We start from the raw sequence: 13,607 nt of genomic DNA on the forward strand, positions 1-13,607 counted from the left end.
GATTTTTTTTAATGGGTGATTTAATCTACATGTACACTGTCAAACTGTGAAGCATAAATTTCTGCCATGTGTATGGGATGGTGTTTTTGTTAGACCAGTACTTTGAGGAGCCAGTTAAGGATCAGGTTATCCGAGACTGGGTGTCCTCTAATGAGAAAGGGTTAGTTGCTCATCTTGTTGCGAGGAGACCTTCAGGGAAAAATTGCCACAACATGTTGGAATTCTTCAATAGGTTAGAAAGTGAAGTAGTTCACTCCTGGGGTCCTAAATATAAAAACAGGAAACTGCAAGTTATGAGGAGCGAGTTGGCTGCAGTAGATTAGGGAACTTCATTGAAAGGATTGGCAATAGCTGAAATTTTAAAGAATGAAAGCAGGAACTACAACAAGTATACATTACTTTCTGACCCATAAACACGTGGAAAAGTGACCCAACCATGGCTAACCAAAGTAGTTGAGGCTAGATTTAAAGGGTTGTCACATTTTACCAGAAAAAGTAGAAAACCTTGGGGTTGGGAGCAATTTAGAACTCAGCAAAAAATGGACCACGGGGTGATTAAGAGAGCAAAAGAGTAGAAGATGAATTTGCAAGGAACATAAATGGAGCGTAAAATGTTCTGCAGAAACAAGAAGATAAGGAAAGGCAAATTTTAGATCCCTTGCTGTCAGAAACAGAAGAATTTATAATGGGGAAAACAAAAACATGGCAGAGTAATTAAACAAATACTTAAGTTCTGTTTTCATGGAAGGGGGACACAAATGATGTCCAGAAATGCTAGGAAAACAGGAATGTTAACAAGGAGTGATTGAAGGAAATATGCACTATGTATTTTTTAAAATTAATACCAGAGAAATGAATGAGTGCAAGCAGATCAATCTACAGGGCCGAATAATCTGCATCACAAAATACTAAAAGAGGTAGCTATGGAAGTAGTAGGTGCATAGTCGTCATCTTCCAAAATCTGTAGACTATGGAATGGTTCCTGGGAATTGAAGGGAGCAAAGAAAAATGTGGAACTACAGACCAGTTGGCCTAACATAAGTAAATGGGAAATGCTAGAGTCTATTTTAAAGGACGTGGTAATGAGACCTGTAGAAGATATTAACAGGGTTAAATGCCTCCTGGAGTTTCTTGAGGATATGACTGGTGGAACAGATCCTGGAGAGCCAGTGCATGTGGTGTATTGGATTTTCAGAAGGCCTTTATCCCTAATTGCATGTTCTTTCCTTTGGCATATTAGCTTCTTGTGAGGAATTTTAATGTACTGGCGTGGATTGAACAAGTGGTATGAATGAATGGGTCTTTTTTGGGATGCCAAGCTATGTTTGGATGCAGGGATGAGTGTTTGGGACTCTACTGTTCACAATATGTATCAATAATTTGGCTCATAGAACCAAATACAACATTTCTAAGTTTTCCAATGAGACAAAACTGTTGGCATTGTGAAGAGAGTGCAAAGAATCTACCTTGTCATGGCCTTGCACCTTATTGTCTGTCTGCACTGAACTTTCTCAGTAATTGTAACACTATTCTGCATTCTGTTGTTGCTTTTCCTTGTACTAGCTCGATGTGCTGATGTTTGAAACAATCTGTATGGATGGCATGCAAAACAAAGTTTTCACTGTACCTCAGTACATTTGACAATAATAGACCCATTTGACAAGAAGCTTCAAGGTGATTTACTCCAATTGAATGAGTGGGCAAATACGTGGCCAATGCGCTATTCATGTGCATCAATGTGCAGGTATCCACTTTGGTAGGAAAAACAAAGGCAGAATTGTGATTTATAAAAGCATCTGAGTGTCCTTGTACACCAGTCAAAGCAAATGTGCAGATGTGGCAGATGGTTAAGATGCAAAGTTGGCTAAGTAGCTGACAGAGGGTCACACTTAAGGGTTGTTTTTCAGACTGGAGGCATTCTCTGTATTGGTGTTGGGGTGATTGTTTTATTGGTTTTAATGACCCAGACTTGTGGGTGCAAGCCACAATTTCTAAATTTGTGGATTGCATAAAAACCTGGTAGTATTATAAACTTGAAAGATACATTGATTATGGCAGGATTATGAATATATATTCATAATCCTGCCGTCATCTATCTTGTATATGCACACATACACATGGCAAATGATGTTTAATGCTGAGAAATGTGAGGTGATACATGTAGGAAGATTGAGGGGAAGATGATATTGAATAAAGGATACTTTTCTAAAATAGGTGCAAGAGGAGAGACCTGGAGCATGTGTGCACAAAATTATTGGTGACAGGGCAGGATGAGAAAGCATTTTCTTTGGAGATAAGGGAGGATTTGATACAAGTATAGAAATGATGGAGAAAATCTGGTCAAAATGGCGGGGGGAGGGGTTAAGGACCAAAAGTCATGAGTATAAAACAAAGGGGTAAATAAATAATAGTGACAATGAAAGCTTTCAATGTGGCATGTATTTGGTATCTGGATACACTACCAGCAGGTGCTGTGGAGGGAGGTTCCATTGTGGCCTTTAAGTAGGGATTGGGTAAATATGGTGAAGAAAAATTGCAAGGCTTTAAAGAAGGAACCAGCAGGTAGAACTGGCAGCCAGAATGGACTGAATGATGACCTCCTGTGCTGTAAATGTCCTATGATATCCTGTATTCTGAGACTGTAACCCTTGGTTCTAAACTCTCCCTCCAGCTGGAAGAAGCATCTTCCCTGCATCTAGACTGTCAAGGGTTTTGTATGCTTCAATGAGAATTTGACCGTCCTCCTCTCCAGCACACCTTCGCACCCTCCCTCCTTTATTCTAACACATACAGGTCCAATCAATCTAGTCACTTGTCATTCACTAGGCACGCTATTCCCAGGAATTTGTGTGGTGAACCTTCAATATATTCCATAATGGCAACTATGTCCTTTCTAGCTGAGAGACCAAAATTGCACACAGTGGCCATGTCAGCATCTCAGTAGTAAAATGGCTCCTTACTCGTGACATTGTAAATGTAAGATTGTGGCATGAAGAGAAACAAATAGCTGAATTATTGAATGTTGAACATAAGATTACGCTTTTTTGTTTTGAAGTGTATATTTGCTAAAGCCTGGTTTTGTAAGTAGAAGTGAAAGTCCTGGAATTCTTTTAAAATAATAGAAATATAAGGAGTACAAACTGGAAACTTCCTGATTTCCTTGGTAGTTGGATGGTTCTTAATCTTTGTAGTTTGTGAGCTCCCTCAGGAGGTACAGATGTCATGTACACAAACATGGTGTAATATATATTATTGAAATGATGAATTTTCTTTTGTGCAGTGTATAAATCTGCAACTTGGATTGCTGTATGACATCACAATATCCTCCACCTCTCTTGAGGCATTAGGAAATTTTTAATTAAAATTTGGGTAGCACAGTGCTACAGCAGGTAGTAAGTGTAGCTGTCTCACAATGGGTTCAGTTCTGATCTCTGGTGCTGTCTGTGTGGAGTTCGCATGTTCTCCCTGTAATAGTGTTAGTTTTCATCAGGTACTCTGAATTCCTCCCATGTCCCGAAGATATGGAGGTTGTTGGATGAATTGATGACTGTAAATTGCCTCTATTGTAGGAAGGTGCCAGGAGAATCAGGGTGAGCAAGGTGGTTGGGTAGTGGGACAGGGTGGAAGAGAAGTTAGTGGCCACATGAGAGAGAATGTTACAGAGAAGTAGGGGGATTGATGGAATTACTCAGGGCTGGTATAGACTTGATGGGCAAATGGCCTCTACCTATGTTGTAAGGAAATGTAGTCTGAGATAGTATTCCATGAAAAGGTTCTTGCTAATTTATAGCTTGTATTCTTCCTATCCAGTGTACAAAATTGGATCTGCTAACTGGACAGTTTAGCATGTTGGTCTACATTTAGCATGTTATTATTTGATAAGCAGGTTTGATTAAAGTGTATGTATCAGCTTCTATACCATTTACCTGTGTGGGTTTCTCATTTTTTCTGGTGTTAGTGAAATTTAGGACAAAATGATGTCTATTCATCAATGCATTGGAGTTACATTATTTCTCTATGTCCAGTCAATTTGTGCTCTGGAGTACTTGGATAGGTAGGGTTTGCAAACCCTGTACATCTTTTGTACTTAAGAGGATCAATGAGGATGTACTTTGGTCAAAGGCTCATGTTGTTCTCTGCATTTTGTAACTCAAACACTGACATGGTATATGTGATTTAAACCATTAGACCAGGCAGGAATTTATATTGGGTTGGAAGAAAATCATGCCAGTTCAAGAGGCACAGAAAAGCTCTGTAGGTTTTGAGTTAATTCAACATTGCTCTAGAATCATGGCATGTCAGTGTATCTTCCTTTTTTTCCCTCATGGACTATGAATCTTCTTGCACACGTAATGTTGTAATTAAAATTAAAATTATTCTGCACCCATTACAATAAACTAAGAATGTAAGAAATAGAAGCAAGAGTCAGGTGGTGGTGCTCCCATGTACCAATTGCCTTTCTCCTTCGTGGGAGAGATTGCTGGGGTGGGAGGTACTATTGGATTATCCTTGTTGAGTTGGGAGCTGCTGTTAGAGTATCCAAGGCATTTTATAGAAGGCACAGTATGGCGACAATGTGTATCGATAGTAATGGATGAGGTGCTGGTTAAGTGGACTGCTTAGCCTTGGACAACTTTGAGATTCTTGAGTGTTGCTGGAGCTGCACTCATCTGGGCACGTGAAATTTTTCATAGCTTATGCATTGTACATAGTGCTAAGGCTTTGAGGTGTTGGGAGGTGAGATATTTTTCGCAGGATACCCAGTCTCTTGCCTGCTATTGTTAGCCTGAGTTTTTAATGTGACTGATCCAGTTAGTTTCTAGTCAGTGGTTCTTCCCCCACCACCCCCCAAATATTGATGGTGGGGCAATTGACCATGGTGATGCTTTAGTATACTAGTGGTGGGGTGGGTGAAGGAGGGTGGTTGGGCACTCTCTTGTCATCGTCTAGTACTTTTTTTGGTGCCTGAATATTGTCTAGATTTTGCTGCATGCAGCCATAAGAGTTGCAAATGGATCTGATGGTCTGACGGTATGGAAAAAAGCTGGAGAATAAAAACATGAGTAGAATGGGGTGCTAATCCAAAGGTGTGTGTGGTTACATGGAAGAAAATAAAGATATTACTGAAAACAGGAAGCTCTGAATAGAATTTCCTTTCTTCAGTAATATCTTTATTTAAATACTTTAAATAGAGAATTGTGACTTTTGTGGCTACCAGAAAAAAAATGCATTTTGAATTTCAGACCAAATGCGCAACACTTTTAAAAAAAATAGTCCAGTCTCAATTTTCAGGAGAAGTACATGTGTCACTATCAGAAACTGGAAAGAATTGAAAAGGATGCATGATTAATGCCCTCCTCTTCCTCACGAATTTGTTTTGGATTTCCATTTTGATTTGTGGTTCTATTGCTGTTTTCATTAGCCTTGCTTAATTTATATGTGGAACTTTTGGTCTTTTAAATGTCTGCACTGATTTTATGATACTCAATGAAACTTGAATCACTTCCCACTGTTTACTGAGCAATTCATGAAAAGTTCTTTCTCCCATCTCCAGAATTCCCTACCCACCTGGACATCTCCCTTTGGCCTCTTACCTTTTCTCAATCTACTGATGGAGCATTGACTGCCTTGATTTTTCCATTCCACTCACTCAATCTAACCTACAGCCTTGGCACTTACAGCATTCCATTCACTAAGAACCAATCCTGACTGTATCATACTCTCATACAAGTGTGGTGCTGCTGTAGTCTGGTGAACTGACCACTGTCTTGTAGAGGCCAAATGTAAGCTCTTGGAGACATCCTCGTACCTCCCTCTGGACCATGACCCCTCAGTCAAATGTCAGAACATTGCCTCCCACACATTAATGGACCTTGGGCGATCTTCCAACCTTGCAGTCCCAGGCCTACCTCTTGCCCAAGATCCACAAGCAGGTCTGTCCAGACAGGCCCAATGTTTTGGTCTGTTCTATCCCTACTGAAAATAGTTCTTCCTACCCTGATTCCATCCTTTTTTCCTCTAATCCAGTCTCTTGCTGATATCCAAGAACCCAATTCTAATGAAGAGTTCTGCATCTGAAACATTAACCTTCTCTCTTTCTACAAATGCTGTCTGGCCAGCTGGGTGTTTCCAGTGTCTTCTGTTTCTATCATTCAGATTGTTTTCTGATTAGTTTTTGTCCCTTTTTGTAGCTTGCCTTATAGGTTTAACATTTAGGTTTCAGACGCTTGCTTACTCGCTCTCAACTCATATCAAATTCAGTCGTACTATGATCAGTACTTACAAGAACAGCCAGATTCTTAGCTAATTGTGGTTTGTTACTGTCACAACATGTATGGCATTATCCCATATTAGTTCTAAAATGTACTGTTCCATATTACAAATTTGAAAACAATCGAAATTTGTTTTCTGAACTATGCAAGTTGTTGTGCTTCTGATTTGTCCATAGAACTCAATTTCTTGCATTTTGCAATGTCATAGTTTGTTACATGCTTATTTAATGTATCCATTTTCCTATCCCCTGCCACCTCCGATGTAAATGGGATTAATAATTCCCATTTAAGCCTTGCATGTATTATTGTTTCATGAGCGTATCCGTATTCTTCCTACTTACAGATCAGACGTCCTTTCCACTGCTTTCACTATCTTTCTTTAATGTTGCTTTTGCACAAACATAGCTGTTTTTTTTAAATTAACATGAAATTGCAAAATCTATTTCAATATATGACTGATAAATAATGAGCTTATGAAATTTTATTGAAGATTGAATGATGCTGATTTTTCCAAATGTTCAGACTTTGCTATTCAAATGGCAAAGACATAATTTTGTTCAAAATATCAAGTACAGTCTGGGCTTTTGGAAATGCTAAAGCTGTCAAGACCCAAGTTAATCAAGATATTAAAACTTCACTTGATTACACATTTCACACAAAATGCTGGAGGAACTCGGCAGGTCAGGCAGCATCTGTGGAGGGAACTAAACAGTCAAAGTTTTGGGTTGAGACACTTCATCAGGACTGGACTAAACACTGACTGTTTATTTCCCTCCAAAGGTGCTACTTGACCTGCTGAGTTCCTCCAGCATTTTGTGTGTTGCTCCAGATTCCAGCATCTGCAGAACCTCTTGTGTCTTGATTACATATTCAACATTTTAGCAGATTTGTTTTCCAATTTATCTTAAAACTTAAACAGTACATCAAACAATGTTGGTGAATCCTGCGTAATACTTCTGATGTCTTGATCTATGGGCTCTTTTTAACCTTGCTTTCATTATACAGGAAACGTGTCACACTGAACATTTTTGCTATATAGATTTTGTTTTTGTATGTTTTGAATCGATCGATACGTTTATTAATTGGTCTCAGCAGTATCTTTGTGAACACAACTCGTATCTTTTTAATTTTTTTTTGTATAATGTTGGGTACCCTAGCAGTATTTTGTCATACTTAGGAGCCTCTAGCATGCAATAATTGCATGTATTTCTTCTGCTCATTATGTTTATATTTAGTATTTTCTCAGGGCTCATTGGTCTTGTATCAAGCTGCCGGTCCAGACTTGCTTTCTCTGTTCAGGCAAATTTGCTCTTACTTCTCCTTATTACTCAAACAAGGCTTCACAACTCGATCAAAATAGTGTACAAATACATCTGAATGTAAAGAGTATGGTATTAAGAGGAAAGAAAACAGTAATTTGTATTGTTATTAAAAATGCATTGTTCCTTGTAAATGAAACATTCTGCTTAAAACTAAATTAATTTTGAAATTAATTATTATGGTCTGTTGGGATATTTATCCTAAACTCCACATGAAAGATTTGCTTGGGAATTGCATAATATTTTGTGGCCTTTCTTAATGTTACTCTATGGCAACACAAATACAGTGTATTTAACAAAGTAAAATGTCTTAAGGCACTTGCCAAATGGTCAGAGAAACATTTTTTTGTCCTCAAACAGTTACCTGATTGGATCATGTTATTTTGAAAACCAAATTTGAAAATCTCTGCTAAATTTTAATCCTTAGCTATGGTGCATTGTTGTATTGTGAGCTGCTACTTTGAGAATTGTTCATTGATTGCTGTTGGCTCTGAATGTGCTTCACTTGAACTTTGAAATGGAGCAATATAAATGAAAGTCTTCATCTTGTATCCTTCGGAAACTTTAAAAACATTGAAAATTTGACAAATTACTTTTGAAATGTCCTAACTTGGATAGGCAAAACAATAGTTGCTTTGCAAATGGAAAGATCCCCCATATCAGCATTGGACATTCTGGAAGAATATTTGGGATTACATCCAAATGGCTTAAACCATGTTATTGCTCAATCAAAACTTATTGTAGCCCAGCATGAACTGCAACACATGCACTAAAAATAAAACCAATGATTCACCTCTATATTTATGGCTAAATTAAATGGAGAAATGTAATAAATCTGTTATTTTGCTTGGCCATGTAGCTATCTTAAATTTTGCATTAACATTTTCTTTATTTGTTAATGTTTTATCCTGTTTATTTAAACTTCATTCCCCCCCCCCCCCCCCCCAGTTTTGTAAGATATTCCCTGTTTTCTCATTTTTTAATATGCTCCTTTAAATTTGCATCTTTGACCATATTTCCTTGTGGCTTGGCAACAGTTTTTATTTGATAATGCTTCTGTGAATTGCCTTGAGGAGTTGCTACTTTTACAGGGGCTATATAAATAGAATTTATTGAATTGTTGATGAAATTGTCTTTTACCTTCAAGCTGGTTGAAATCCAACCCAGAATGGTGAAGTGCCAGGCTCCTTGTGTTGACTGTGATGTATTATATGAAGTGAGGTTAGGGCAGGATGAGCCTAGTTCCTGATGGAGATGTGACAATTCTTTAATACTTCCCCAGTCAGTACGCATTGGCATTGTCCCAGTAGGGTGTTCATTATGAGGTGGTGAGGCATGTTGGTGTGAAGGAGACCCTGAACTGGAGTGCTTGTTGGTTGTTTAGAAATAGAATTCCAGATCTTCATGCTTCCATACCTCACCATAGTGATTTTTGTTTTGAGTCTTGCTGTTTGTTTACGGTAGGGTTGCATTTTTCATTTGTTTGTCATTTCAAACAATGGTATTGTGTATATAAGGGTTCACACTTTTGATTTGTTATTACTTGCATTCTAGAATGAAGGACAGTGGTTTAAATAAATATTCACATTTGTTCATTTTATACCTCATGACAACTGGGTATGGAAACAGAAGAGCAGAATATCAAGCTTCCATTGTTACTAAAGGCAGACTGAATAATGACTAATGGATCAGAAAGTTGAAGTATTGCAAAGTCATCTCATTCATTTATTTGATTGAAACCTGTGGTTTGGTGCAGTGTGATCTATTGAATGGTTTACTGATTATAATCTACAGCCATCCATTTCTACTCCCTCTACTGTCTTTTTATTCCAGTGTTTTGAATGTATTGCTGTGTATAATTTGTTTTTCTTTTGCCTAATCTGTTTGACAAATTTCCCCCATTTGTACAGTATTTTGTATTCCTATTCAGTTGTCTTGTGCTCTACACAACGTTGATCTCTTTTACAACATCCACAAGTTGTAGCTGCTTTCAACCCAAACGTTATAGCCTTCTACATAGGCAGTAGCAGATTGAGGTGTTGCGTTGTACCATTTAATTTTGTAATTCATTTGTATTCTGTTATGATTAACAGCTTTGATTTCTGTTTGGAATTTTGTGCATGTTGGCCAAACTAATCTTTATTTTTCTATGAAAAAACAGTTATAAGAAGACTCAAGCAACACTTTCTACTGCTGGATCCAAGACCTCCAGTGCCATTTCCAGTGTTGGATCAGTTCTTAGCAGGACGCTGGGAGAAATTAAGTAAGCTTGCTCTTGAGACTCTTACTTAGAAAATTTGCTATGCAGCTATGAAATCAAATAATGGTCCTTTTGAATTATGCTTTTTATTATTTAATTCCATCACCTTACCAGAAATGAATCTTGAATCATCTCTAATTGCATTTTCATGTTTTCTGTCTTTGAACGTGATGAAATCCATCTTGCAGAATTTTTTTAAAAATTAGTCTGCCTCTATTACATTGGAATAAATGAAGCTGCAAAAATATTGGTATTGTATAAATCCATCATCACCTGGCTTGCTTGTTTAGTGCAACTTGCAAGCCTAATGTTTTAAATGGTCAAAGCAATGCAAAGTACCAACACTCTGATTATTGGCAGTTCCAACCTGTTGAAAATATATTAGCTTAAGTACCCATGAAAAATAATTTTGAGCTTGGTATATTGATATTAATGTTCAGTTTGCTGTGTTGCTGGAAAGCTTTAATTTTAAGAGCTTTTAAAGTGGGACATTATTTTGTAGGAGTTGTTAATGTTCTTATCATATTTATTCCTATTTTTTGATACTCTCTTCGTATTGAGAACAATCTTGGCTGTGACTCCATGGTTTCATTATGTACGGTTCATTTTGGAGCTTGCATCAATATGGATATTATTTAATGCGGATTGGCTAGAAATCCAGTTTTGATCAAGGAATTGGATGTAAAGGTTTACTTGGTCATACCACTTGAATAATTTCAGAGCAGATATTGGAGGTACAATATGTTCAAAATAATTGGTTAACATTTACTTTTCACCAGTCATGCTAGGTGGATTACTGAGACTCTTTGTTTTCTTGAACTTTGAGTTTCAAAAAATCTGACCTTGCTTTAATTTAACATTTAGAGCTGTCAAATGTTGCATGTTGTAAGTTCTCTACATTTCTTAATCTAACCTCAGCTTCATTTTTGCTATGAACTAGCTAATCAAGAAAGTAACCTACTGTGCAGTCACTCGCTTTATTTGTATGAAACTAAACTACTGGACTAAGGTACAGAATAGTTTTCTGTAGTGAAATGTAAACTTTATACTGATAGGTAAGTATAACTTTAGTCTCTTTTCACATCAGTCACAAAATTAACAGCACTCTTAACACCAGGTTTAATTGCAACCAGTCAGAGTCAAAATGAGCTGAACCTGACAACGTTAACTTGAGACTTTTTCATATTAGATAATGTAAATAACATTGTCTACTTAACCAGGTGTTTTATTTCCCACACCCTTTTAAAAATGCTCTTATTGATGTTAGGCAATGTGGACTGACAATGCAAATGTTAGTGCAGTAATAACAAACTAGGCTAATATTTTTCAATTAAAAAAAATGCTTTTCATTTTTTTTGCTCCTTGTTTTGCATAGTCGCTTTTGTTGTAAGGTGCTGAATACAGAATTTTATTCTGTAGCTCTTCTGATAGTATTTCAGCATCCTTCAGCTTGTATGCCTGAGACTTATCTCACACTGGCACACGCACTCTGCAACTGTTTTTGAAACATGTTTATTCTATCCCCTTTCCCAGGCCTTCCATTACCACACCCCAAAAGTAAAGCCTAACATTGAAAGTTGAAAATTTGCTAGACTTTTTTTTCCCCAGTAAAAAAAATTATTTGGTTATGAATCTTGGGTACAGACTTCTAGAAAGCTTTATTTAAGAGAGAGAAGTTCCAGTCATGTGAACAGAGCCTATGGTTTTCCAAACTATCCTGTGTGCTTATTGCAGTGTGCTGCTTTGCATGCTATAGGTTGCATTTACATTTATTTTGAATTTTGTTTGGAAATAGTTGCATGTAGTTTCTTTTGTGTAATCTGGATGTGCTGATCCTCAATTTTATTTTGGTTATTAAATAAACATTTCCTTTTCAGGCACATCAAAAAGAAAACTCCTTTGCTGTAATATTGAACTTTTTCCAGACGTGGGTCTAAAATGTCACATTTTACATTTAAAATGTTTTGAAGACAAAGTTTTCTCAGAAATAGCTATGATATATTGCTGGATAAATATTGGGAAGTTGTGAAATATTAACTTGACACTTTGCGTAAAATGTCCTATTGTTATAGAGCTTGAATTTCAGGTTTTTATTGCTAGATGTGAGATTATTGAGTGGAAAGGAACCATTTGAAACTAGCTTGAAAGCTTGATGCTTGAATGCTGCTTTTCTTTCTAAAATTGGATAAGACACATTGAAATCTATCAGTGAGAGGAGCAGAGCTTCTTCAAGGAGAGCCTTCCTGGAAGACAAGTGGCAGTGAATCAAACAGTAATTGAAAAGCATGAAATGGGGATTTGCTGGAAATCTTGTTTTTCTTTTCCTCACTTTTCCAATTCAGATGAAGGGCTATTGACTTGTAACATTAACGGTTCCCTTTCTCTGCAGATTCGCATACCTAAATTTGTTCATTATTTTCTTATGGCAGAGGAGGTAACTATTTGGCCTGAGTCTATGCCAGCTCACAGAGCAATCTTATCAAATAGATTCCTCTAACTTATTTCCCTGTGACCTATTTTGCCTCCCATGCCTCTCAACTCCACCCTGATTCTCCTAACCCCCACCTACAATGGAGGTGATTTACAGTGATCAGCTGACCTACCAACCTTCAAGTCTTTGGGACGTGGAGGACAGGAGCACCTGAGGGAAGCCCGAATAGAGCACATGAACTCCATGCAAATAACACTGAAGATCAGAATTGAACCTGGGTCCTGGAAATGTGAGGAAGTGGTGACCTCTGATGTGGCACTTGTGCTGCCCCAACAACTAACTCCTGCTTTGCTGTGATGTTGAATCTTTTACCTTAATGAGGACAGATACAAAATACTTACTACTCATCTGTGTCCTTGCTTCAAGGTCATGTGATTTGGTCCCACCTTTCAGATTTCCAGCAACTGCAGCTATGTCTCTTCCCCATTTTTCAAATTCTTGAGTTGCTGCCCTGATTTTTCTTTATCAACACGTCACGTGTTTTCCCCTGCTTCATCCAATCCCTACACTTTGTGAAATTCCGTTCACTGCACTCCTTTGAAAATGCACACAGGCTCTGCTAAAACATTTGAGCAAAATGTTTCCTTTTTTGCTCTCAAATTGGAAACATACCAATCAAAGATCATTTCAATAATTCATTTTCTTCCTTCAAATTGATCATTTGCATCTATTGTAGAACAATCTTTATTACAAACAGTTTGTATGTGTTATGTACAGAATACAGAACTCTGGTCTAATGGGCAACAGTGATCCCTGCCCTCGGATGAAATTGAAACTTGGACTATCTGTGTACAGCATCTCATGGTCTTGGATAGATGGTACCATTGCAGAGCCCATAAAATCCTCCCAATACACTGGATGATAAGCAAGCCAACTTCAACACCCCCAGCATTGAAGCCCCATTAGACTCGGGCAGCTTTGTTGGGCAGGCCATGTTGCCTTACATATCTGACACCAGACTCCCAAAACAGACAGTGTTACAAGCTCTGTTGTAGGGAAAGATTAGCAGCTGGACAGAAAAGAAGTTTTGAGGATGTGGAATGTGTCATGGCTTCCTTGAAATGTGACATTCCTCCTGACTCCTGGGAATCTCTGGTCCATGACCACTTCAAGCTAAGGAGGCACATTCAAGATATTACTGAGAACCTCGAGTTCATGCTTTGGGTGCAGCAGGAGAAGCCTAACAACTCGCAAACTATCCATCTACCAGCCCCGTCAGACATCTCTTGTCCAATCAGTGAAAGAGTCTGCAATTGCCACACTGA

At 37.8% G+C, this 13,607-nt stretch overlaps 1 protein-coding gene across 1 annotated transcript in view; it reads left to right on the forward strand.

The window, feature by feature from the left end:
- LOC127578900 (tumor protein D54-like) overlaps positions 1-13,607 on the forward strand; it is a 48,468-nt gene that overhangs the window by 17,254 nt on the left and 17,607 nt on the right. Inside the window, exon 5 of the mRNA XM_052031452.1 lies at positions 9,753-9,854. Within this exon, the coding sequence (XP_051887412.1) occupies positions 9,753-9,854 (102 nt within the window). The remainder of the gene's footprint in view (positions 1-9,752; positions 9,855-13,607) is intronic.

Source organism: Pristis pectinata, chromosome 16 (genome assembly GCF_009764475.1).
Source record: "Pristis pectinata isolate sPriPec2 chromosome 16, sPriPec2.1.pri, whole genome shotgun sequence".
NCBI lineage: Eukaryota > Metazoa > Chordata > Chondrichthyes > Rhinopristiformes > Pristidae > Pristis > Pristis pectinata.